The 26,127-nt window shown below is 52.4% G+C and overlaps 7 protein-coding genes across 8 annotated transcripts; 5 read left to right on the top strand and 2 right to left on the bottom strand.

Annotated features, from left to right (window-relative positions):
• Window positions 1-302: 302 nt before the first annotated feature.
• TrAtP1_011302 (uncharacterized protein) lies at window positions 303-5,462 on the top strand. Of its 2 annotated transcripts, XM_066115057.1 has the most exons (7): window positions 303-758; window positions 1,117-1,193; window positions 1,266-1,406; window positions 1,480-1,527; window positions 1,595-1,634; window positions 1,695-2,818; window positions 2,873-5,462. In XM_066115057.1, the coding sequence occupies exons 1-7, from the start codon at window positions 687-689 to the stop codon at window positions 4,710-4,712; spliced, it is 3,342 nt and encodes a 1,113-aa protein (XP_065971155.1). In that variant the 5' UTR covers window positions 303-686; the 3' UTR covers window positions 4,713-5,462. The 2 variants fall into 2 exon arrangements, with proteins under 2 accessions (XP_065971155.1, XP_065971156.1); XM_066115058.1 differs by having other exon boundaries at window positions 303-1,193; window positions 1,266-1,527.
• On the bottom strand, window positions 5,463-7,506 carry TrAtP1_011301 (uncharacterized protein). Its single transcript, XM_014083199.2, has one exon. It carries the CDS (start codon window positions 7,429-7,431, stop codon window positions 5,626-5,628), a length of 1,806 nt encoding a protein of 601 aa, XP_013938674.2. The 5' UTR covers window positions 7,432-7,506; the 3' UTR covers window positions 5,463-5,625.
• Window positions 7,507-7,697: 191 nt separating this feature from the next.
• On the top strand, window positions 7,698-9,031 carry TrAtP1_011300 (uncharacterized protein). Its single transcript, XM_014084494.2, has 4 exons — window positions 7,698-7,780; window positions 7,853-8,010; window positions 8,069-8,318; window positions 8,426-9,031. Coding segments are annotated over exons 1-4 (612 nt in total). The 5' UTR covers window positions 7,698-7,778; the 3' UTR covers window positions 8,628-9,031.
• Window positions 9,032-10,538: 1,507 nt separating this feature from the next.
• TrAtP1_011299 (uncharacterized protein) lies at window positions 10,539-14,152 on the top strand. Its single transcript, XM_014084493.3, has 2 exons — window positions 10,539-11,281; window positions 11,345-14,152. The coding sequence occupies exons 1-2, from the start codon at window positions 11,115-11,117 to the stop codon at window positions 13,221-13,223; spliced, it is 2,046 nt and encodes a 681-aa protein (XP_013939968.1). The 5' UTR covers window positions 10,539-11,114; the 3' UTR covers window positions 13,224-14,152.
• A 451-nt stretch (window positions 14,153-14,603) lies between these two features.
• Window positions 14,604-17,179, top strand: TrAtP1_011298 (uncharacterized protein). The gene is made up of 3 exons (XM_014084492.2): window positions 14,604-15,425; window positions 15,492-16,681; window positions 16,738-17,179. The coding sequence occupies exons 1-3, from the start codon at window positions 15,023-15,025 to the stop codon at window positions 16,831-16,833; spliced, it is 1,689 nt and encodes a 562-aa protein (XP_013939967.1). The 5' UTR covers window positions 14,604-15,022; the 3' UTR covers window positions 16,834-17,179.
• Window positions 17,180-18,321: 1,142 nt separating this feature from the next.
• Window positions 18,322-22,366, top strand: TrAtP1_011297 (uncharacterized protein; the record flags this gene model as incomplete). Its single annotated transcript, XM_066115056.1, has 2 exons — window positions 18,322-18,369; window positions 19,406-22,366. 2 exons carry the CDS (start codon window positions 18,322-18,324, stop codon window positions 22,364-22,366), a joined length of 3,009 nt encoding a protein of 1,002 aa, XP_065971154.1.
• A 407-nt stretch (window positions 22,367-22,773) lies between these two features.
• Window positions 22,774-25,078, bottom strand: TrAtP1_011296 (uncharacterized protein; the record flags this gene model as incomplete). Its single annotated transcript, XM_014084490.2, has 2 exons — window positions 22,774-24,540; window positions 24,602-25,078. The coding sequence occupies 2 exons, from the start codon at window positions 25,076-25,078 to the stop codon at window positions 22,774-22,776; spliced, it is 2,244 nt and encodes a 747-aa protein (XP_013939965.2).
• Window positions 25,079-26,127: the final 1,049 nt, after the last annotated feature.

Here is a 26,127-nt window from a genome sequence, read left to right as displayed (position 1 = left end):
TCCAATTCAACTGCGAGAGGCGAGAGACGACTTACATGGGAGGGCACAACAAACAGTAGATGTAAAACGGAGCTTTAAGGCATAAGAGTAGTATGATGGTCAAGAATTGTACAGGCCTTGAACCTGCCTCTTGACCAATATAGCTCTCGCGTTTGTATCTCTCTGCATTACCGAGCATAAGTAGTGCCTAATAGATCGTCCACCTACTCTCGCTTACACGTATTGACGTACAAGTACTGTCTGTACCTTTGGTCTAGTAGTAAAAGGGCAATTATCGACCCTGCTTAGCCCACCCTCTTTTTTTCCTGCTTCCCACCGAGATACTTTGGTCCAGGCGGAGGGTTGCCCTGCATGGCATGTAACCCGATCGCACCTGTTCCTGTTCTGTATTAGCAAGCAGAGCTGTATGTCCCGTCCGTCGCCGTCTGAAGCAGCCCTTGTCGCCTCTCTCTCCGGCGGTGATCGGTGCAATTGCTTCTTACATACCGCCCTCGCCTCCCCGCTCCCCTCGTCTCCCTTCCACCGAGTCAGGATTCCGAGAGCCCTCTCTGCGGGCTGGTAGGCATCAAACGCATCCGGCTCGGGTCGCTCCAATGCGATAGACGCCCAGCGCCCTGTTGCTTAGATCAATAGCATCCCTAGAGCGCTGCGTGAACAATGCGACGACCACAACAGTCGACGACGCCATGTCCCGCCGCGACGACGACATATCGCCCAGCGTGACCCCAGGCGTCCCAGGCGGTGCTGCAGATCCAGAGGCAAGTTAAAGAGAGAGCGCGCGCAAGAATACTGTTTCCCAGCAGCAGCTCCTCATAATGTGCGCGACCGCTTCATCCATCCCAATGGCTGCCTTGACGCCATCGCCTCGGTTGCTTGTCGCCTGAAGACTACCTGCCTCTAGGTAGTCTGCATGCCCTGTGGAGGCCCGAACGAGGCGCGCGTGGGCCCGAACGCGCTGTGACGCAGCGGGCTTTTGGCCACTAAACTGCGCCAGCTCACCACGCCTCGTTGGCGCCATGGACCGCTGTGCCCGCTATGAATTTTTGCTTTGCGTTGGCCGCGGGCCAAGTTTCCCTTATCGAGCGCCTCCACTAATGATGCCTGGAATATACCCAGATCCGACCTCCAACATCATCGTCGCCAACCGTCCGTGAACATGTGCAACAAGAGCCTGTAGCTCTCGGGGCCTCAAAGTAAGCCCGTCGCCTCTCCCTCTTGCGCTTCTGCACGATACGATCCCCCAGGCATTTGCTGAGCCGGACTAGGCTACCCAAATCGGCGCCGCGCATCGCTAGCCGAAGCCCTATCGAGGCTGCTGAAGAAAAATTCCCTGTCGGTCACGCGGAAACGGGCAGCGATCCGAAGCCATCTCGAGAAAGCAGCAAGGCGACGAAAACCCGATGGGAGTATGTCGTCACTCTTATAATTCTATGCTGCCACATCCCGTTCATGCTGGGCCCCAGCGCTGACTTGCAAAAGCCCGTTTGCTCGCTATCACTCCAATGCACACTCGTTCCCGGATTATGTGTAAGATTCAATGCCCATCCGGCAATCTCTTTTTTGGAACCCTCGCCCGGTTACTAACTTACTCTAGGGAACCAAAACGCAGCATTACCATGGGTCCGGAACGGCTGGTGAGTGATGATGCTATGAGTTGATCACGCTGGTCGGACTACTGACAAACGTCCGAGCAGAAACAAATTAATGGAGCGACCAGGCCAGTCAATACGCTCAGCGTGAGGCGACACGAGTCCCTCAACGATGCAGATGCCCCAGCAAGCAAACGCCAGAAGAAGGATATCGTTCGAACGCACGACACGACAGCGAGCCCGTATTTCCACAGACCTAAGCCATCGAAGAGTAGCGATATCCGAGAAACGCACGTGGAGGGCTCGCATGACGATATATATGACATTAGAAGTATTTCAAGCGCAGGAAACACAAGCCTGGGCGCATTAGGCTTGGACGAATATCGCCACACCCAACCGCCTATCAGAGGAAAGAATAAAGGGAGGCGAAGGCGAAGCCAGACTTCATCGAACTCTGTTCACCAAACGCAGAGCGATGCTGTTGGCACCAAACTCGACGGGTACCAAGCTCCCGGTCCTCAATCTCCGAATCGAAATCGATTACCCAAGGATATAGACAGCCCGGATGTCCTCGCGTCCGAACAACGGCCATCGACGGTAACAAATGCAGGCTTTGGCGCCTCTCGATTTTTCAAAAGAGATCGGCCGCATCGCCTCGCAGAAAACAGTCGCCCCCAGATTAAGCGTCAAAAGCCTTCGACGGTCAAAGAGCCTATCGACGTCTCAGAAGACGAACTCCAGGCCGATTTTGCAAAATACACCACATCGAACGACAGCAAAAAAACGGCATCAAGAACTCCCGCTCATTTGAACCACCAGAAAAAAGCTACCATGCGAGGAGATATCCACCCTACGGTTTTCAAGACTTCATCGCAACGACAGGCGCGATCTGACGACATGGCCATAGTCCGAGCGGTTTGTGGGAAATATATCTACGAGCGCGGCGACAATCCCGAAAAGGTGTTTTTGCGCCGAGAAGACAAGGATGGCAGAAGGCTTGAAGCCATACTTGCGAATGGCAGCGTCGCAAAGGAGCATTCTTGGCTAGGCATTGATCTGGATCAAGTTTCTTTTTATGGATATTCTGAACCGTCAAGTCGCTATGGCTACATAATGCGTTCGAACAAAGGGGATGCAGGTCCGAAGCTTTATCTGGAATTCGAAAGTATCAACAAGACCAAGGATTTCTGCGACCTTTTAAGATCTGCGAACGTTCTTCGGAGATACATGTATGTATCAGATGCTTTAATAAGGCGATCAAGAGGCTAACATAATCTCTGCAGCGAGGACCTAGGAAAGAAGGCTGAAAAGGCATTTGATGACGCGAAGAATTGGATGGCTTCCAATATAGCCTCTTCTAACATAGCCTCTAACGAGGATTATAAAAAATTGAGCCAGCTTTTTTCCACAGACGAGAAAGAAAAGGTTATCATACCAAGATCTTCCAGTCCGGATCGACACCCAGGGTCATCACGTGGAAAACTGAAAGACGTCCTAATACAGTCAGCTCAAGATGCAGAGTTTTCTAAACCTGCCCCTCGACTAGAAGAACATCTCGATCTCGACCTACGACGATCTACGAGATCATCTGCTCCGGCTACGCGTCCCCGTCTGCCATCTCCTGACGCTTGGTCAAAATCACATCCAGACTGGGAAAAATCATGGCCAGCACCGCTAATATTCCCCGAAACCGGCAAAAATAGAGCGACGGTGGACAAAATTGACATCCCGAGGTTGAACGAGAGCGAGTTCCTAAACGACAACCTCATCAACTTTTATATTCGCCATCTTCAATTCAGGCTGGAAAAGGAAAGGCCCGAACTACTGCGCAAAGTCTACTTCTTTAGTACTTTCTTCTTCGAGAAACTCAAGTCTACAAAAGGCAAGATAAACTACGACGGTGTCAAAGCTTGGACAGCCAGAGTAGATTTGCTCTCTTATGATTACATCTTTGTGCCTGTCAATGAGCATACTCACTGGTATCTGGCTATCATTTGCAATCTTCCTAACGCAGCTCAGGCCTCTTTTCCCGAAGGCAAAGATCCAAAATCTTCGGATGGCTCAGTTGATAATGCGATGGAAATGATAGATGCGCCCGAGTCTCCAAGATTGGCAACAGTCGAAAGAGATTTGACTGATATTTCATTAGAAGACGTGGAAGCAGCGGTAAAAAAAGACGCGGATGGCTTCGTTCCATCCCACCGCACAGCCACACCGTCTACGCCGTCCTCACCCCCTAGAAAGCGGAAATTTGCAGGGTCTACCCCATCAAAATTCGACCCTACGCAACCCAGAATCATCACTCTTGATTCTCTTGGAAGTCCGCACGCTCCAACAATCAAAGCTTTGAAAGAATATCTCGTTGAGGAGGCGAAGGCGAAGAAGGGCATTACCTTGGAGACTATTCCTACCGGCATGACAGCTAGGGGTATCCCAGAACAGAACAACTTTTGCGATTGCGGAGTTTTTGTTCTAGGATATATGGAAGAATTCTTGATAAACCCAGACGAGGCAGCTCGCAAGCTCTTCTTGAAAGAAGAACTTGGCTGGAACATTCGTCCATCTGACCTGCGGAATCACATGAGAGAGCTGCTATTTAAACTTCAAAATGAGCAGCAAAAACGACACCTACAACAGCGAGAGGAGAAGAGGCTCCTTAAAGCGAAGAGAAAGGCAATGACCGAATCCAGCTCACAAGTATCTTCGCCGCCTAAGCCGGCAGCATCTCCACCTCCAGCACCGAAATTGCCCGGTTCTTTCCCCAGCGAGTCGCCGGAAAGGAAACCAATGTCAGGGACTGAGCCATCTTCATCAGAACCTATACAAGAGGCTGATAACTTGAAAGACAGTAAATTGAATGGCGAGATATTGCCTGAAGATGAGCAGAGATTCAAAGCGCTCTCAGAGCCCCAATTTATCAGCTGCTTATCAGATGCGTCAGGCGCCAGCCCTACCATCACCAAGGGTAAAATCCCCCCTATCGCTTCCACAAAAGCGCCCGAAGAGCCACAGTTCATTGGCTGCTTATCAGATGGAGAAAGTGCTAGCTCCAATCTTCCAAAGAGCAAAATCCCCCCCCAGCGATTCTTCTTTAGCCTCCAAACGCAATGGCTACCACGGTAAACTGGTCGTGGAGTTGAAAGCCGTCAATGGACGCGATAGAAGCCAATTTGAAGAATCTATTTTGGACGATGACGACGACGACTCAGTCCAGTTTATAAAGCAGCAATCAAGCGCTTCATCTGAGAATAACGAGACCACGCCAAAACCAACAGAGACAAGTCGGAATCGACATCCATCTGTGGAGCTTATTGGAGAGACAAGGAGTCGACCAACGTCGTCCCATATGCATGACCGACAGACTAAATCCTTCACCAGCGCTTTACCACGAATGAAAGCGCGAAAAGACATTAAATCTGATGATACCCGAAGAGGGCCAAGATACGAGGGCATTGACAGGTCGACGACAATATCCTAATACATACGTACAAATTGTCTTTTTTTTCTTTTTCCCTTTTGAGTTTTTCTCAGTCCTCTAGTATTTCATTGCGAGAAGTACATATACCGCGAACGAAGCGCAGTTGTGGGCAAGCTTTTGCTTGCTTCGTTTGTTGATTTTTTGGTCCATACCAAATGCACGTTGTGGTTTTAGGGAGAAATACAGTCGGGCATAGCAAATGGCGTCTAATTCTTGTTTTTTTTTTCTTACGGTTTTGTAGGGATTCAACTTTTCCCGAATTTCGAGGGGCATTTCGGTTCGTTGATTTATTCAACATCTCTCGCGTGGCTTGATAGATGATGGATCTAGTAAATACTATACGTGGCTGGTAATATTGTTATGCTAGTGAAATACATATAAACGGAATAAAGACAATTGATTTTATAAATATGACCCACGGTGTTTCACCACAATGTGTATGCATACATTTTATGTGGTCTTCAAGATGTGTATTATATACAAGAACCAATGCTGTGTACAAACGATCAGACTTTGCTATTATATGTAAACCTCTAGACTGCTGCCCATGCTTTCTTTTCACTGTTTTTTATCATCGCCCTCTTCGTTTTCTTCTTCTTCTTCTCCTTCCGATGAATCATGTACGCCATTGGTTGATGCTCTTGGAATCTTGGGAATTTCAAATATCACGCCACCGTTTCTTACTCCTTTTCCTTTGCTCACGCTCCATCTTGCCAGGCGGTGGTCTTTGGCCACGGCGGCGACAATGCAGACGCCTTCTTCGCCGCGGTCGCCACGCTCGAAGATGGCGATGTCGTTGATGATTCCGTCGACGGATCGGTAGTGAGGCTTGTTTTCGCCGTCGTTGGATGCGCCGTTGGTCTGGTGGTCCTCTGAAGAGCCGCCGAGGGTGGCGACGAGATCAATCTTCTTCTTATCCTCGGACAGCTGCCATATCCGCACGTGGCCATCCCAGCTGCCGCTGATGATAACGTCGGAATAGGGGATGGTTTTGAGGGCTGTGATCCAGCGAGGGGTAGGCGCGGGAACGACCTTGTGATCCGGGCTCACCTCAGCCGAGGCGGCTTCTGGCTCCAGCGGCGGGTCGAGGCCGTGGGCGAGGGGCTGGATGTAGACGGGCTTCTTCTTCGTCACGTTCCAGAGGGCAAGGCTGCCGTTGTCGCTGCCGGTGACGAAGAGCTCGTCGTCGATCATGGCGATGCGGTCCATGCTGCCCTCGTGGAGGAGCGATCGCGGATTGACACCGGGCTGTGGCTTTTTGTCTACCGCGCCGCCGCGGAAGACGAGCTGCGTTTCTTCTGCCACCTTCCATAGGCGGGCGGTTCTGTCGCGGGCACCGACACTGACGCATCGCTCCTGGGCGAGAGCATCGATGTCGATCACCTCGTCTTGGTGGCCGAACAAGGTCTCGATGTAGGCCAGCTCGTCCAAGCTCCAGACCTTGACTGTTCGGTCCTTGGAGGAGGAGTAGAGCTGGTTCGTGCCTCTTCGGAAGGCAAGCCCCGTTACGGCGTCACGGTGGTGAGTAAAGACCTTGATCGGTTTCAGGGTCTCCGCATCATGGACGATAATCTTCTTATCCTGGCCTCCAGTGACGACGAATTTGCCGTCAGAAGAAGCAGCAACTGCCAAGATATTCTTCGTGTGCCTCTTGTAATCCTTGTCTTCTTTCTTGTTCGCATTTCCCTTGATCCACAGCTCCAGCTCCGGCCGCTTTTTAGGTGGCGCCGGTGGCTTCTTCGGTTTCCGTTTTGTCGTCTGCGGGTACTGGTGCTGAGGGAGGTCTTGTATCCTCCACTTGTGTAGGTAGAGGTCTTTGGTGGTGGTGTAGACGTATGGTGCGCAGGCGGCAATGGATGTGACAGAGTTTGTGTTTGATCTGAAAAACGTCTGGCTGGCCTTGTCAAAGGCCAATTCGGCAGCCAGTTGGCGGTAGACTTTTCCTTTTGTTTCGGCCACATCTTCCTGCAGCCTCTCGGCAATCAGATCCCGGTCAATCTCTGCGGCGTCGAATCCAATCTCGTCCACGTGCACTTTGACATTGTCGAGATAGCGCTCGGCCAGTCGCAGTCGCTGCTCGGCGGCAGTCTCGCCTCCAGTGTCAGAGTCGCTGTCGCCTTCGTCGTTGCTCGCGTCAGAGGCGCCATTGTAGCTTTCTTCATCTTCAGAGTCGCTGCCGGAAATGGACTCGTCGTCACGCTCGACTCGCTTCTTGCTCGGGGCGGCCTGCTGCTGCTTCGCAGACGGCTTCGCAGATTTCGCAGAGGTTTTGGCAGAGGGTTTTGAGGCGGCAATTCTCTTTTTTGGCGCTTCTGGGGCCGAAGGCCGCTTCCTCTTGCCAGGAACTGTGAAAAACGACGACATTGTGGCTTCAGTCCTCCTCGCCAATTGCCATGTACTATCCCACTATGTGCAGCCGACTTTCTCGCATTTACATCCGTACTAAAGAAAAAAAAAAGTTCGAGATAGGCGACCCACCGAACTTTTTCGACCCCACTATGCGGCGCTGCAGCGAATCGCAGTGTAGATCCGGGTTATAGTGCTTCCGGCCCAGGGCGGTCAGGCCTGGCGTGGGCAAAACGGCAGGTGGGCGGTTCGTTGACGCGCAGCGCTACAGCCTAGCGGGACGAGGTAGCTGTGGTGGGTTGAGAGGACGTCTCTACAGCTCTCGAGCAGCAACATACCAATCATACCCGCAACACACAATCACCATGTGAGTGCATGCGGATGCGCCTCTTCTGCTCCTTGTACCGTTGCTGTGTATAGCTAATGACGCTGGCTCCAGGGAGGTTCTTCTGGGAATTACAGGAAAGGACTTTACCCTCATCGGCGCTTCTAAAGCTGCCATGAGAGGAGCCACGATCCTCAAGGCATCTGACGACAAGACAAGAGTGCTGAACCAGCACACTTTACTGGCATTCTCCGGAGAAGCTGGCGATACAGGTTAGGCTCTTGGCGTTTGAGACACTGCTCAGGGCTCGGGATTTTGACAATGGTGCAGTACAATTTGCCGAATACATCCAACGAAATGCCCAACTCTACTCGATGCGCAACGAGACCGAGCTGTCACCCTCTGCTCTAGCACACTTCGTCCGAGGCGAACTCGCCACCAGTCTCCGATCCCGAAACCCATACAACGTAAACCTATTGATGGGAGGCGTTGATCCCATCACCGGAAAGCCCTCCCTGTACTGGCTAGACTACCTAGCGGCGCTGGCGGAGGTACCTTATGCAGCACACGGCTATGCCCAGTACGTGAACCTTGGAACTCCGAACTTCTCTCAATACATGTTACTATGATGGGAACTCTCTCCCTTTCTTACATGCTTGCTAACAAAGTGGCTGCTGCTCTGCATAGATACTACTGCTTGTCTCTCTTAGATAAGCATCACCACCCAGATATCACACTCGGACAGGGAATCAAGCTCATGACGATGTGCATAGACGAGCTGAAGCGCCGATTACCGATTGACTTCAAGGGAATGGTCGTCAAGGCCATCAAGGCGGACGGAATTGTTGATATAGAGTTTGATGATGACCGCATTGTGAAAAGCGCATGAGTCAAGAGTGGGTTGCTAGAGAAAGGACCGGTGTGTATGGCTAGGTAGACTGGCTTCAGCTTGGTAATTAATATACAGCCGCCGCTTCTTTCCGGTGCAGTGTTGAGCAATTTCCGATGAGCGACCAGTCAGTGCTTTGAGAGTATCAGGCGATGGGGGGGCTACGAGAGGGAGATGAATATCTAATGGAGGGCCTCTCGGTCTACGAGTATGCCTCATTGATGTTGCTGTTCAACCGACTTAAAGTATGCCCATCGTTTATGGCAATTTGGCGTTCTCAATCTCCGGTAATAAAGTTTCTACCTGCGCCCGATCACTTGCATGGTTGCATGGATTACACTGCCCTGCGGCAAGTAGCAGCGTGTCAACGTAAATGGCTAGATACCTACCCATGTCTCTACGGCATATGCTTATGGCTTCCGTATGATGAAATCATTGGCCTAGGATCTGCCTTGCTGTAGTGAACTAGAGGATCTGACAGGCCAGCTTGTAAAAGGCAAATGTCCCTTTGCGGATTTTCCATATCCGACTCTGCCTAGAGTGCTTTACACCAACAAGCTGCCATAGCAGCAATACCTAATACTCTATAGATACCTCAATGTTACATACTTATTTAGCAAGCACATAATAACATAATAGTAACATGGATTTTCAAATACAGGCAGGTGGCAGCAAAGCAGTAGATCGTATCTCACGGTGTTGAATTGCAGATACTACCTGGCTAGGACCCTGGTCAAACTTTGAATCCTCCGTCGTTGAGAGTAGAGGGCACATGTGAATGTCAGGAGTACGTCAGGCATCTCCCAAAGCGCGCAGCAAATTTCCAAATCTAGGTACACAAGGTAGCTGCCGAGCAAAATCCACGTAGTGCCCGATAGTAGTTGCAATTAAGATTCCATCAAAAACTTTACGGAGCCAAACTGCCATGAATTACATCACAGGAGCCGGCCGAGATCTGGGTTATCGGGGACAAGACGGGGTGGTTAGGCTTAAGGTAATACTCCGGACGGAGTAGGCGAGGAGAAGAAAAAAATTCCCCACTTTGAGCAGAGCCCAGGCCATGGTATCGGCGGGGGAGTCAGATATTGCAGGCACAGTGGCGCCTTGCTGCAATGCCACTTGTTTGTACCCCGCCAAGGCAACGTGTTGGAGAAGGCAGAAGCCATCCAAGGTATCCCCATGTACCTTTACTCTGTGTAATACTACTAGCAGTAACGCTGCTTCATTTTATAGTAGAATCAGTCCAGAAAGTCTGAATGGCTAAACGGACAGGCAAACTCCTTTTTGCGGCTGGGCGCCTCTCTCTCTGCACTCATCCACGGGTGCGTCATGTCCCACTCCTGCAGGAGGGCGAGGCGGTATTCGCATCAGCTGTGCAGCAGCATCTATCGGTGTAGGCCCCGACAAGGTAGCATCCCAGGCAGTCCTAGGCAAGAGTTGATTGCTGGGGCTTGGTGCTGGCACTTGACGTGTTTCGCCAGTAGTGCCTGGACAGCACATGTCAGGCATCATGATAAGGGTTGTAACGCCACAGGGTCCCAACACCATTAACCAACTCTGCGTACAGTAGAACGACCTAGCAGTGGCAGTAGAGTGTACAGGTGTTCTGGGACATCGCAAAGAGCACTGTATGTTCGAATTTTCGCAGTCTCGGCGAGAAACCCCCGCGGGCCGCTCGCCGAATGGGCTGCCAGCCTCGCTGACTCCGAAACGCCATTCACCCCGTTGTGGCGATTCGGATAGAAGCGCTGAGAATCGCCCAGCTGTCAGTCAGTAGGGGGAAGGAAAGAATCGGTCTGCCCAGCAAACGTCACAAGCCACAACGCCACGGACTACCAGCAAGGGATGGCCAAGGTCTCCCTCTGGTACCCTCTCGGTGCCCAAGTGCGCGACAAACGGCCCAGCTGTGCGCATCCACGTGAGGCGTCTACTTGGAGGGTACACGCTTTGTGGCTTCCATCCTAAGAAATCTCTGACCCCCTCGGGCACTAGCCTCTTTTTGTCCGGCTTGGGACCAATTTTTTTCCTCGCCTTCGCCTCGAGGCTCGTCCCTTTTTCTTCTCTTCTTTCCCACAAACTCAACCCTCTTGACACACAACCTCTCTCATCTCCATCCCCCTCTCTTTTTTTTCCTCATCCTTGCATCTCATCACGGCATTTTCGTCTTTCCTTGGTCTTTCCTTTGAAGATTCTGCGTGTTCTTCGACGGAAAGTGCAAGCACAAGTTGTTTAACGCGTGCCCAATTTTAATACGAGTCGGAGAAAAGAAAAAAAATCGCTTGGGAACTCAAGTTCTTCCCGTTTCTTTCTCTTCGTGTTTGCTGTCTATTTTTTGCGGACAGGCTTCGCTACTTTCACTCTCATTTATTCCAGAGGGTGATTTATTTTTGATCGACTGAGTTCGATACTTTCTCTCGCGCCTCAAAAGCCCATCTTTTTTCCTACGATTCAAGTCGCCCTTCATCGGAAACTGAACGACTTTCCATCATGGCGGACCAACTTGACATGAACGGCCTCAACCTCGGTGCTGATGGCCCTCAGTCTGCTCCCGGGGCTCGATCCTACATCCCGCCTCACATGCGAAGCCGCGGTGGCGGCGGTGGTGGTGGCGGCGGTGGCGGCGCTGCTGGCCTGAACAACAGCGCCTGGGCTGGGTAAGTACACGACACATCAACATTACCACTATCGCAATATCATGGCTAACATTTTCTAAACAGTAACGGTGGCCAACAAGGTGGCCAGCAAGCCGGCCAGCAAGCCGGCTATAGTGGTGGCCGTCAGGGCGGCAACTGGAACGGTGATGCTGCAGCACCTAACTTTCAGAACAGTCGTCGTGGTGGTGGCAGCTGGGGCGGTCGCGGAGGCTACTCTGGCGGTGGCGGCGGAGGTGGTTATGAAGGCGGCCACGGCGGTGGTGGCCACGCTGCTCGCGGCTCTGGAGATGGACAATGGCGGGACGGAAAGCATGTTCCCGGCCCCCAAAACGCCCGTGTCGAGCGTGAGCTTTTTGGTACAGCCGACGATCCTTCCAAGCAGCACACTGGTATCAACTTTGAGAAGTACGACGACATTCCTGTCGAAGCTTCTGGTCGTGACGTTCCCGAGCCCGTTCACCAGTTCACCACTCCTCCTCTGGATGAGCACCTCTGCACCAACATCGAGATGGCCCGCTACAAGGTCCCCACTCCTGTTCAGAAATACTCCATCCCCATCGTCATGGGTGGCCGTGATCTCATGGCTTGTGCCCAGACTGGTTCCGGCAAGACTGGTGGTTTCCTCTTCCCCATCCTGTCTCAGGCTTTCATCCACGGCCCCTCCGCTGTCCCTGCCAACGCTGCTGGACAGTTTGGCCGTCAGCGCAAGGCCTACCCCACCTCCCTTATTCTCGCCCCCACTCGAGAACTGGTTTCTCAGATTTACGAAGAGTCTCGCAAGTTCGCCTACCGATCTTGGGTCCGCCCTTGCGTGGTCTACGGTGGTGCCGATATTGGCTCTCAGCTTCGCCAGATTGAGCGCGGATGCGATCTTCTTGTCGCCACCCCCGGTCGTTTGGTAGATCTCATTGAGCGAGGCCGCATCTCCCTGTGCAACATTAAGTATCTTGTGCTCGATGAGGCCGATCGTATGCTGGACATGGGTTTCGAGCCCCAGATTCGCCGTATTGTCGAGGGCGAGGACATGCCCAATGTCAACGACCGCCAGACCCTCATGTTCTCAGCCACCTTCCCCCGCGACATTCAGATGCTTGCCAGAGATTTCCTCAAGGACTACGTCTTCTTGTCCGTCGGCCGTGTTGGTTCCACCTCTGAGAACATTACCCAAAAGGTCGAATTTGTCGAGGACATTGACAAGCGCTCTGTTCTGCTCGATATCCTCCACACCCACGCTGGCGGCTTGACCCTCATCTTCGTCGAGACCAAGCGTATGGCCGACTCCCTTTCCGATTTTCTCATCAACCAGAGCTTCCCCGCTACTTCCATCCACGGAGACCGAACCCAGCGTGAGCGTGAACGCGCTCTTGAGTACTTCCGCAACGGACGATGCCCCATCCTGGTTGCTACTGCTGTCGCGGCCCGTGGTCTCGATATCCCCAACGTCACTCACGTTGTCAACTACGATCTTCCCACTGATGTGGACGACTACGTTCACCGAATTGGTCGTACCGGTCGTGCCGGAAACACTGGTATCGCGACTGCCTTTTTCAACCGTGGCAACCGTGGTATTGTCCGCGAGCTCCTCGACCTTCTCAAGGAGGCCAACCAGGAGGTTCCCCCCTTCCTTGAGGCTATTGCCCGTGAGTCTTCCTTCGGCGGTGGTGGCCGCGGCGGTGGTCGCTCTCGCCCTGGCGGTGCTGGTCGTGGTAACGCCAACCGTGACTTCCGTAAATTTGGCGGCGGTGGCTTTGGCGGCTCCGGCGGTGGTTTCAGCAACAGCCCTCAGGGAGGCTTCAGCAACTATGGCGGTGCTCAGGGAGGCTCCAACTATAGTGGCGGCGGCGGCGGTGGTGGTGGTGGTGGCTTCAGCGGCGGCTACGGTGGTGGTGGCGGCAGCTACGGCAACCCTGGCGGTGCTGGAGCTCAGTCTTCCTGGTGGTAAACGTTATCACTGGCATCTGGCTAGGATGGACACATCATTGTGCCCACCATCGTGGCTTCTACTCTTGCGCCACTTGATGTTTGCGACTTTTCACTTTTTCTTTGCCGTTATCTCATTACTATTTTCCTTTTCACTTCTTCTGCTTTTATTGAATCGGTTATTTTCATATTTTACGCATTTACGTCATTTGTTTTCAACGACACGGCGGCATCATGACCTGCGAAGACGGAAGAGTGCCTTTTTTCTGTTTTTTTATTTACTGGAAAAAAAAGGCAGCATCGGTCAGGGGCATTTCACGACGCATGTGATAGATTGCATTTCTTTTTGATTTCAGCATCCTCCCTCACTTGATACCCTTAGACCGAGAATAGAGGAACTTTAACGACATTGGCAGAACGTGGTGTTGAGGGATCTACAATTTGCTAGATCTAGAAGGACATCACAATTTTTTATGTTTCTGCCGTCTACGAGGGTTTCCTCCCCCCCGCAGGGCATTTTCTCGCTTTTCATGATAGAGGGTCATGCTATCGCCGTGGCATACATAGACAAAAGTGGATTTACTCGGTTCTCTGGTCGGATTTTACGCTCGACAGTCTCCACGGATTTGGGACGGATGAGAGAGCTATGAGCATAGACTGGGAGTACAGAAGGCCTATAGGTTGGTTTCTCTATTTCATTCGAGAGCAAAAGAACTGGGCCTCTCGACGCTAGTTATGGATTTTGGTTGGGAGGGCATGGATCAAAGGCTCTCGGCTCTTTGACCGTCATAAGCACATGGAACGCTTCGACTCGGCCGGAAGGGTGTCGAGTACGCAGCCTTGAGAAGGACAGGGTCTCGGGGTTTTTTAATTGTTCCCGTGATAGACAGACTACCAGAGCGGACTGAGGAGTCCCAAGTAAAAAAAAAAAGTTTTTGCGACATTCAATGTGCCATTAAATGCAATGTTACTTTCCTTGTGTGCATATACGTGATTGTGGTGTCTAAATGTGTTCCTGTGAGGTATACTACTCGGGAGAACTGTGTTTAGATGCAGCCTGCATGATGTATAATATAATCCAACTGCATTACCCTAGAAGACGTCATCTTCATGTATTCTTGTCCCAAGGGACAGATACATACGTTGGTTGCCAGGAAAAGAAACAGCCGTTGCAGCCTGTCAGCGTTATTCATCAATACTACCCTACCAATGCTCGGCCTACACTGCGGCGCAGAGACATTCTGCCGCGTGGAAGATTCTGGATGGCGGGAGGATTTAGAGCTGCCATTTGTGTTGAAACTAAGCCGCGGTAAGACGCAAAGCCTGGGTACATGTAGAGGTACGAGCAACACACTGCTGAGAGTTACCTAAAGGAGGCTGATAATGCGCTACAAATTTGATGGCAGGATTAACGGCATTGAGTTTTTTAGTCTATTGTTAGACAAGCAGATCCGCAGAAGCTTTGTCTGTTGAAAGACAGTATTTCTCTGCACCGAAGTAGCCGGAGAGCCTCAGGTAGGATAAGGCTTACAAGGGGCTGAGGAATTGGGCACAAATCAGTGGTTAAGCCGTATTCCGTACATGTACATTGCAGCACGGGCATCATCTGCTTATTTTGGGTATTAGTGGCCGGCCATCTCGCATTGTCATTCTGCCACCCCACCATTGTGCGCAGCTGCTCGCCTTCCTCCGCTGCTTCTCCCTCCTCTCCCCATCACATGCCTCGACTCTTGCGAGGGGAGTGCAAAGAATCGCCACCCAAAGCTCTGGTTTGAAGCTTCCCTGCTTTTGCTCTCGAAACGACACAGCATCGGCGCCGAGATGGGTCTTCTCGAGAGCATCGACGCCGGCCTCACTGGCTTTGTGGGCCAGTGGAATGGCTACTCGACGGCGCTGGTGACGCTGCTCATTGCCCTCGTCACTTACCGCATCACGTCGTCGCGCGAGCCCGATGTGCACCCGCTGCTGCTTGCCAGACAGGCGGGAGCCTCTTCGGTGCGCAATGAAGGCGAGAGCGCCGTCTACCGCAACCAGGCTGCTCCGCACAGCATGCCGCTGAACAGTGGGCTGGATGTCAAGGATCCTGGTGCTTCCCGATGGGCGAGGGGTCGAAACGGCGACCTTCGAGACGTTTGGCGCAAAGCGACGACTGGAAACGACCAGGGGAAGAAGGGAAAGCTGTTTACTGTGCTCGGATCGGAGAATGTCATTGAGCATCGCCTAGGTATGAATCTCTGCCCAAAGCGATCAAGGTAACGATGCTGGATGGCTGACTGTTTCTTTTCTGCAGAGGATATCAACCGACAGATCAACCTCATTGGACATCACATTGCAGAGCAAGGCGGCATCAGAGTTGCCATCTATCTGCCCAACTCGATCGAATTTCTCGTGACTCTGCTGGCCTGCAGCTTCTACCCGAACCTGACTACCGTTCTGATTCCCTTCGACATCTCCAATGAAGAGCTCGTTTCCATGATGAGACGATCTGCCGTTGATACGGTTGTGACTACACCCGGATCTTTCCCTCTTGATGATATCACCAAGGCCTACCCATCGCTGAGACAGCTCATCTGGGTTGTGGATGAGGGAAGCGCACATCTCGACTGGAACGAGGTCCCCGAGGGCACGGGAGGCAGCGTCAACGTCGCTACGTGGCAAGAAATCATCCGGGATGCCCCTGCTGACTCTAGCACTGAACTGCCTCCTCTGGATCTGGAAAAGGTTCCCATGGATGTTGTGACTTTCTGGCAGACAAAGGCCGGAACGCTGGAGGAAATGGTGCGCTTTACGCAGGCCAACCTGGTCGCTGGTATCTCTTCTCAGATTCACGGTATCCCTGTAAAGGAGAGACTGACTCCATCTGACTTGTTTCTTCCCGCTGAGTCTTTGGCCGGTATTCATACCCTTGTCCTTACCTTGGCTGCGCTTTACCAGAATTCTTCTGTTGCTTTCAATTCGGTTGCTGGACGGTCGCCAGATTTGGTTCTGGCTACTCAGGGTATCGCTCCGACGGTAATTGTTGCCAGCCCCGACAGCTTGCTCAGAATTCACCGAGAATCCTCTGCCAAGCTCAACACTCCTCTCGCTAAAGCCTCTCATGCTCTTTCCACTCGTGCCCTTACGCAAGAGGGCGTGCTTCCCGGCTCCAACCTGCTGTCTGCATTCGCTGCTGGAGCGAAACCGGCCCTCGGCACCGACCCAAGCAAGCTGCGTGTTGTATACGCCGCAGAGCGCGTTGGGGGATTTACCCCGTATCTTTCCTCTCAGGTTCTGTCTGATCTGCGTGTCTTCACCGGCGCTCGAGTTGTCTACGCATTGACAAGCGCTCGGGTGGCAGGCGCTGTTGCGCAGACGGCCTATTTCGACTATAGAGTTGAGGAGGGCGACAACGGCCACTTTGGTGCGCCGACGACGAGCATTGAGATCCGTTTGAAGGACAAGGGAGCATTCAAAACGACGGATGACAAGATTGAGGGAGAGGTACGTTTTGACTTGATGATTCAAGTCTGATTTGCGCTGACACAAACATTGTATAGATTTATGCGACGGGACCCAGCGTTGCTGGCGGCGAGACTGGCCTCGGCGTTGTTGGAAGGCTTAGACATGACAACACCCTTGCCTATGCGTCTTAGATGACGGTGTTTGTACACCAGTCAATGGAGGAAAACAAATGAATGAACGAAAAAGAAACAGAAATGAAGAAGATTTGGCGAAGGAAGGTAGGCAGCCTTCGTGATAGGATAGGCGCGCAAAGACACGAGCATGAAAGGAAGCGCTTTGGAAAGTATCGCCAGGGGGTTAGATAAGGAGAGCATTTTCGAGGACTTTTTCTTGACTTTGGTTTTTTATTTACGCATTACAAAGCGCTAGCGAAAGAGCGACAGCCATACGAGGTAGATTGACGATGATTCTTGCGCCGATAAATGACGATAGGCTTAGGATAAATGGGAGCTGTCTCAGCAGCATTTTGCCACTCTTACCTAGAAATACCCATTCAGATGTGATAGTTCGCAAGTCAAGAGAGGTATCTGTTGGTCGCGTGCTCATGGAGCACTACTCCGTACTGCCCATCAGTAGTATCCCCAAGTTGTTGTAATCTATTTATAACCGACGCGCGTGGACTCAGCAGGAGGCTCAGGTTTCAAGACTCCAGACTCCAAGCTAATGCCACCACTCCGCGTGCGCCAATGCCGGGACAACCTTGCCCGGCGCTGTAGAGCCAGGACTCTTTCCCGTCTGTGGCACGGGCACTCCTGCATTGTATGCAAGATGACGCTGTAGTTGGAGGGGAAATTCCCTACCAGGTATGTGATACAGCACGCAACCCCAAGGCTAAAGCGTTGCGAGGCCGTTATGCAAAGAGAACTGAACGTGGGTGGCCGTCCAGATGCGGCAGGGCCCCAGCAACTTGTCTGCGGCACCTTGGCCTGATAGAGGCAGGTGGTACGATCCGCTCAGCTGTAAGGGGGACGCCATGAACCGCCGTGGCGGCGCGGGCATGCAAGGAGCGCACCTGGCATTTGAGCGCTAATGACAGCTCGGACGCCTGGCAGGCCCTGTCGCTCAGGGCCCTGACTTGGCTTTGAGTGCTGGCAGCGGCACTAGCCAGTTGAGTTCAGTTGCGTTGCAGTCACTGGACGTTGCTTTGTGTCTGTGCTCTTGTGCCCTCCCGTACGGGAACCATGGGCAGCGAGGATGGAGCAAATGGACAGCAGTCGACGGTAGATCCTTTGCTTAGCATAGGCTTAGCGCCATGTGAAGCAAGGTTTTGCACTGTGCTAATTCCAATTGCTCCGTACCTGCACAGTAGTAGCCTGTATCTAGTGCTCGGTATTTGCATGTAATTTCCAGCGTCCGTGCCCGTGACATAATGAGATGGTAGGTGGCAGCAATGGCTTTTGACGTCTGCTAGCAACAGGATGGAAGCTTATGCACTGTAGTACACACCAAGAACCACTGTAATTGGAAACTTTAAAATCGAACGAAAGGAGAAAAGACGTCAGATGCTAAACGCAAGGCTCTGTCCAATTGAAACTGAAATTTCTTCTCTCTCTTTCCAGCCTATAAACACGGTGGGCTAGCGAGGGCATACCTGTACTTGTTAGTTTAGCGCCACAAAAATGGGGGGGGAGTCCATCTTGAGTGGGAGCGGCGGCGCGCGTCGAGTGGTTTGATTTAAAATGATGAGCTTTTAGCAGGGTTTGGGAGAAAGAGAGAGAAGCCCCCCCCCAAAGTTCCCGGGAAAGGATAGAAGAGAGCAACGTAGAAGAAGATCAGGGAGAGAAGTAGAAAGAAGAGAAGAGAAGCAAAGAGAGAGAATTCCTTCTAGGAAGAAAGCAAGAAGAATCTCGACTTCCGTCGAACCGAGCGCCAACAGCGGAAGGAAGCCCTGGTCTCCGGCGTTACTGCCTTTTGCGAGCCCGTCGAGGCTGCTTTCCGGGATCAGCTGGAATGAGGTTAGGCCTTGGAAATACTGCCATCCATCCTATCCTGTCCCATAGCAACTGCACTGAGCCTGGTGGGACCCCTTGAACCTCCTGTTTCCCCGATCCGCGGGCCTGGTTGCTCATTTTTACCACCTTTTCATTTTTGGGGGGTTTAGTCCATTAGTCTCTCATCGAGTGAGTGAGTGAGTCTTTGTCTCATCTACTTGATTCTTGGTCAATCCCTTGGTTTTTTCCTCCTTCTCCCCTCGCTTCTCTCTGCGCTTAATATATCTGAGGCAGCACCTTGTTTGGGATCTCTGACGTCGTTACTCGCCCTGTTACCACGGCCACCTGAGTCTCTCTTTTCGTTAATCTGGGTTGTCTTTTTTACTTATTTTTGGAATCGGGCTTGGCATTTTCTTTGTGCGGATACTTCCGATCTCACTCAAAAGGTTCAAGGCTGAGGTGTCTCACTACCAACTTTCCTTTGACAAGACGTTGTTGTTCGGGCCTTGTCTCTTTCCGAGTCTCAAAGAAAGCCTGCCTGAAAAGGGGACGACTCGACGTTTTATTGAAAGACACCTTACAACAACACGCGCAACTGGCAGTACGGGAAAATGCGCGCAGCGTCGCGAGGCGAGTGAAAGTGAGAAGTGAGCGCGAAGAGAGAGCGTGAGAGAGCTGCGTTGGTATTTTTGAACCTCTCTGCTTGACCTCAATATCTCTTTTCTCTCTCTCTTTCTTTTCTATCTGGGCCTGGACTCACCCTGCTCGAGAGGTGGAAGAGACAACCCGAAAGAAAGAAAATCCAATGGCAATGAAGAAATTTTCCAAGATCTTGTCGCGGCGGCTAGGGCGATCTGGTGGAGATGATCATCACCGCTGGGACGCGGGACTGCAGTCAGGGCTAGATTTCCACCAGCTTACATCGAGGCGGTGGCGGAGCGGCGATGATGGCTTGGCACTGAATGGCGAGAACCACAGCCGGATATTCACAAAAGAGGTTCCCACGTACGGCGCCGGCAGGATTTTGGCCGATGGGAGTGAGGATGCCGGACAGCTATGTGATGTTTGCGAGGCAATCGACTTTCCGAGGCTGCTGGATTGGAAGCCTGGGGATGCAAGACCATGGGTTTCTTTGGCACACTGCTTGAGGCTAAAACTACCGGACGAAGAGGAACTCAGCAGACATCGCAACGGATCGACATCGGAGGAAGAGGACCTCAGCGAGGACGAGAGGCGGAGGAGAAGGAGGCGGGAAGGGAACTTATGCCCCTGGTGTGTCTTCTTTCACTCCATGATCACCACTGTACCGGAAGGAGATGAAACCGGCGGCGCAGATGGAAGGGATGACAGAGCTTTGAAAACCAAATACACCCCGTATCTGCGCATTCGCCTGGCATTCGAGCGGCTGGGCGGTGGAGAGAAGCATCCGCTGGCAAAATCGGTGCTCTTCGAAGTGACGACTAGGAATCGGTCTCTTCCGTGGGGCTACATTGTCAGGGCTGCACCTGCCAAGGAGGTCGATGTTCACACAGACCATTCGGAATCACAGGCCGGGACTGAGACTGAGACGAGAGCAAGCAGAGAGACAGCATCGGAAAGGGGAGCAGAACTGGGCATGGAGTCAGTAACTGAAGTTGAAGTAAAAGAAGAGTTGAAAGAAGAGGTGGAGTCCAAGGTGAAGCCAAGGGCAATAGCTGCAGAAGCAAAAGTGGAGGAGCCGATCGAAGAGAAGCAGAATGGTCTGGCCACAGCAAATGGAAAAGCCAAACGGGGAGAGGAGGCCAAGGTCATCTGGGGAAGAGAGATAACCCCGCTGCTCCATCCCGACCTCGCAAAGGACTGGATCGACTTCTGCAACGACAATCATACTACAGGGCCCTGTGCCGTCAAGGATCGGACCTTGGTAAAGGGATTGAGGCTGATTGACTGCGAAGAGAATAAAGTCGTTCTTGCGGAGAATGTATCCACACCGACTCCCAACGACAAACCCCAGGACGCCGAATGTCAGAGCATCACTCCCAGCCACAACACCAGCATCATGCATCAGAATGTGGATTATGTTACGCTCAGCTATGTAATGGGGACCTATCGCGAGGATGACGATGATAACGGCAATGATGACCACCTGCCACGCAGACTTCCAAAGGTCGTTGCCGATGCCATTTCCACCACCAAGGCCCTCGGGTACCGCTATCTATGGGTGGATCGATACTGTATCCCAAGAAGGGGAGACGCACAGGGGGCGCCCGAACGCCAGCGACAGCTCGATCTCATGGGCCAGATATACGGCCATTCGGCACTAACTCTCGTTGTTGCCGCGGGAGAAGGGGTTCGCGATGGCATTGCCGGAATCAGCGCGCCACGCGAAGAGCAGCTTTCGATCCAGACCGAGACCGACCTTTTTACTACTTCTCTTCTTCGCCCGGACCTCGAGGTGGCTTCATCGAAATGGGCGTCTCGCGCATGGACTTACCAGGAGGGTCTTTTGTCGCGACGACGGCTCATCTTTACGCCCTCACAGGTCTATTTTCAATGTCAGGCATTACACTGTCACGAAAGCCTCTCTCTTCCACTAAAATATGCACCGGGCCTGAACTTTGGTCGCGTCTTTCCCTCTTCTATCGACGACGTTCTTCAGCCTAACAAGATCAAAAATCATATCAAGGCCTACCTCGCCAAGAGCATCAGCAACACCGACGACCGCCTGGACGCCTTCAGGGGCCTGCTCCACGAATATTCTGCGAGAGACAAGCTGCCAGTAGAGAACTTCCTCGGCCTACCGCTATTTCACCCGGACGACTTCACCAAACACAAGGTCGTCAGCCAAACGGACCGCCTCGCCATCGCCCTTGGCTGGATGCCCAGCCGCCCGCTCCCTTCCTCCTCCATATCTTCCTCCTCCGCCACCTCATCCCATGACGACCTCATCTATAGCCCCGCCATCGACCCTTACTCCCTCATCGATACCCCCAACCCGTTCCCCTCATGGTCTTGGCTCGCATGGCGCCTCAACCAGACGACAAAAAGCTACAACGCCCCCGGCCACTCATTCAATTTCAACCTTGTGGACGACGCTTCCCCGCTGCTTGACCGTGTATCTGCGCCGCTGGGTATGGAAATCTCCATCGGCTTCAGCGACGGCATGGTCCTCTCATGGGAGATTGACGGCGACGCCATCGCCCGTAAGGCCGACAAGATCGAGATGCTCCGCCTCAAGACCTTCTGCTTCGACCTCACCGTCAAGAAAGCCGCCGCCGGCCTGGGTGCGAAATACGGCTTCTCTCTTGCCGAGCCCGTGGCCTCCACGTTGGGCAAATCTGCCACCGACTCCATTGAGGCCTGGATCCGGCGTTCGTCCGTCACTGTCTTGTCTGCCTCTGCGGACGACGTGCCGGCTGGCCAGGAGTACTCGCTCATCGGGGTGCTCGTGTCCGGGCGGCATTGGAAGCCTGAGAGCGCAGCGCAGCAGCCCCATGGCCATCATCATCGCTCGGGGGCTCCGAAGGCGGCGGGTCCCGCCTCTACAGCGATGGCTACGGTTTTAATATGCAGGCGCGCAAACTGGGATCCTGAAAGCCGCTTGGTTCGTCTTGGAGTGCTGAACGTAGCGTATGACGGCCTGGTGCCTGCAGCAGACGAGGCTGATGCGTCGATTATGAAGGGGATTGACGCGAGGATCAGTGAGGAAAAGAAGGATTTAAAGGTGAAGCTGCGAGAGTTGGACATCTACTGAAACTTGCAAGCGTTTTCTTTATTTTCATCTATGGAGTAATCTTGATAAACTTGGGTGTCTGTATTTACGGAAGAACGGCGCGGTTGTATGGAGGACTTGGGGAAGGCTAATAGCGTGTTCGGCTGGACTGGTCAATTGATTTTTTTCTTGATATGCATGTATTTGTATATATGAAAGTTTATGTATATGGATTGGAATGTTGATATTTTCTATATGAGAGAAAAGGAAAAAAAATTAATGACTTGCACTGCAATGAATACCAACAAACTAGTTAATACAACGTTATCAAACCATTTCTAACTAATGTTTATCCAACATTTGTTATCACATCTTCACTGTGCTCTCGTAGCCGACTTCATGGCGAATCATACTCCTATCTATCCCTCTATTGACAGCGGCCACCCACCTTAATCAGGCCCCATTTCAAGTACAGCCCTCACAGACAGATCATCCTGCACCCAGCTCACAATCCGACCGCTCACATCGCCCACCAGCCTGTCATAATGCGGCCCCGGGAAGAATAGCCCGCAATGGGCAGTCACCTCGTCCATGCCATCCATGAAGACGCTCACCCACGTAGGGTCCATGGCGCCGTTCGTCTTGCTCGGAGTGGTGCAAAACTTGCCGAGCTTCTTGGGCTTGCCGCCCGGCGTTTCAGCTTGCGTCTCAGCACAAGGAGAGGCGACGACGGACGCGGTTAGGGAGGATGTCGACGGTGCTGCCGCGGCGCTACTAGTTTTGGTTTCGTCTGCGAGCTGCTGTTTCGTTGCCTCCTTTTCGAGTCGCTTCTTCTCTGCCTTTGAGGCTTTTTCTTCTTCCTTTTCGAGGCGTCTCTTGTCTTGTTCGGATTTCTGCTGCTGCTTCTTGGTGTCCTTTTCTAGCCTATCTGCATCCCTTTGGGCTTCTTTCTGGGCCTTCTTGTGGAGCTTTTCTAGAAGCTTTTCGCGCTCGCGAAGGGCCTTGTTGCGGTCTTTGGCGGCTTGCTCGTAGGCTTTCTGGCGGCGGCTGAATTCCTTTTCTGCTTGTTTGCGGGAGTCTTTGTCTGTGTATTGGGAGAGGTCGGGCTGGTCTGGGGGGTTGGGGAGGTCGGGGATCGGGGGGAGATCCATGTTTGGTAGAGGGAGATTGTTTTCTGATGGATTGATCTCGCTCTCATTCTTTTCATTGGCTTTGTCTTCGGCGGAAGGGCATGATGGCGGGATATCTGAGATAATGGGTGCAGGTTTTTCTGATTCTTGCTGGGTAGGGTTGTGTTCGGCTTCATCGATGGGAATGGGATCAATATTCTGCATGGATTGCATGGATTGCATAGATAGCCGGTTCATATCGATAGACTGCTCTTTTAACTCTTCTTGTTTAGCAATTGAATCGTCATTGCTGAGACTTCCATCCTCTTTTGCCCCCAAAGGAGTCGTTGCTGTTTCATTCAAGTCATCATCATTGTTTTGAACAGGAGTTTCGACTTTAGAAAGACTGGCATCAACCTGGTTTTTTTCTTCGTCTTCCAACTTTGCCGAAATGATTGCGTTAACCAGCTTATCGTTTATCTCGTCCTCAATCTTGATCTCAGGTGCAGGTTCTGCCGAGAGATCGACCTGACTCGTATCTCGACTGCCCTTTGCTGTCGCTGGCCGTTTAGGGCGGCCAGGAGACAGCGTGTAGTAGTTGAGAAAGCGAACGCGATTGCGCGAGCTGTTGGACGAGGTACTAGTCAAGGCTTGGAAATCATCAACATCTTCGAGAGCACGGAGCTGGCTGTATCGGGATTTGAGCCCAGGATAGTCTGCCAGGCATCCGCCGAATTCCAGGTGGGCAGCGACGTGATTACCTAGAGCACTGAAGATGCCTTCGGACCAATGTTTGGAGCCGAAATTGAGCATACGGGCGAGGAAAGGCTGCTCTCGAAATGGGCTGTCATTGAAGTATGGGGGGTCGAAGTTGGGATCTCTCGGTCCATTTTGTATATCACTGATTGACGCGGGAGATGAGGGCCCCAGGTCAGCTGGAGGAGATGAGGCGGCGTCCTGGCTTGAGGGAGTTGGGGACGGATGGAAGAGGCTTGATATTCCTGAGGCTACAATTCCTGGATGAAGTCCCAGAAATGGCGAATCCAAGGACAGAGATCCTAGAATGCGATGCCTCAAGGGCTGTCGGCTGGAAGAGATCCGATTGGGCTGAGGTAGTTGCAGTATTAGAACATGAAGGATTATATCGGTCAGATGGGAGATGGCTCACCGTGAGAATAACCTCGGCAGCCAATAGGCCTCCCATGGAGTGGCCAATGAGGATGACATCGGTTGTGGGCGACTCGTGAGGCTCTAGCCAAGCACTGAAATTCTCGCTGGCGACCTCGATTGATTTATACGTTTTGTATCTAGGGTAGACTTTGGAGTACACGGCGTGGGTTTCCGACAAGGCCTCACGTAGCACGTTGTGGACATGCGCGGGGAACGACTGGAACGACTGGTCATTGCCGTAGAATCCGTGGATGTAGACCAAGAGAAGAGTCCGTCTGCCGTCTGAGTCGGACCTTGATGGTGCCAGAGACTGCGATGATGAGGGACGAGGGACTTTTGAGTCTAGAATCGACGGGCGTGAGCGCTTCTCCCGATCCGAGTTCAGCGAGCCTTGGGACTCTACCACTTCGGAGTAAGGAGGCGGCGGGGGCAGCTGGGAAGAATCCCTTGGAGGCAAAGGAGGCGGCGATGCCATGGTGTTGGATATAGAAGCCAAAGATGGAACGGACAGTGGATTGCTGGAGGGAGCCTTTATGTCTGGGGTAATTCAAAGAAGGAAAGGGTGCCGGCGATTCCAGGCCAAACGAAGAGCTGCAGTGAGATATGGCAAAAATGGGTTAACCGTATCTATTAAATCACGATTGTGAACAAGATATTCAATAGATGATTGCGAGCAGATGGAGAGAGCACTGCATCACCACTGCCATCATTGAGTCCAGAGGGCCGCAGTGAGGCAAACTCATGAATTAGTGGATTGGCCATGCTTCAGTAATACGGGCGGGGGATCAACGAGGCTGAAGGAGGCTAGTAGTTCTTGTTAGAGCCCGGAAGCCTCCCGCGTTGCTTAATCGATAAGATTGAATGAGCGATCCATACACAGTTACGAATAGGTGTCTGTAGGTGTCTGCGGAGGAACTGTTATCGAGATCGATACGATAGGCGGCCTCTTGCAGCACAAGCATTATCGAGTCTGGTGTTTGTTCTCCAGCTGCCACGCATCATACGGAGGATCGCCGGGCAGGCTTTCAGGGCACCCTTTTTAGCGCATTGCGGAACGTATCAGCATTACGTACCAGCAGCCGCGTGCTGACCGGGGCCTGGTGCCTGAGTGCCTGAGTGCGCGGCGTACCGGTACCTGAGCCGTTGCGAGTTCATGCGCTACGTGACCGTTCTGGCGCCATTGACGGCGGGGACAGCTGTCGCAGCAAGCCTCGGCCACGACCAATGGCAGCGATATTACAGCCGGTGCATGAAGAACAAAGAATTGCGCAGGCTAGGACGGGTCGCCATTCCGGCCCAGGCCTTGAAATAGCATCACGAATCGGATATTCATTGTTTGGAGCTGAGAATTTTTTACCCAACGCTGTTTTCGCCTTTGCGTTTCTCGCTGAGCGCCGAAGCCTTAGTATGGCCCCAGCGTATTGATCCGTATGACTCTGGACTCGAGCCCGTGCATCCAAAGCTTCCATAGATGAAAGAACGTTGAAAATTAGCAGCAATCGTAGTCGTCGTGCTAACACTTAT

Source organism: Trichoderma atroviride, chromosome 6, assembly GCF_020647795.1.
Source record: "Trichoderma atroviride chromosome 6, complete sequence".
NCBI lineage: Eukaryota > Fungi > Ascomycota > Sordariomycetes > Hypocreales > Hypocreaceae > Trichoderma > Trichoderma atroviride.
Note: the sequence above shows the minus strand (reverse complement) of the source record. Positions and strands in the feature narration are given on the sequence as shown.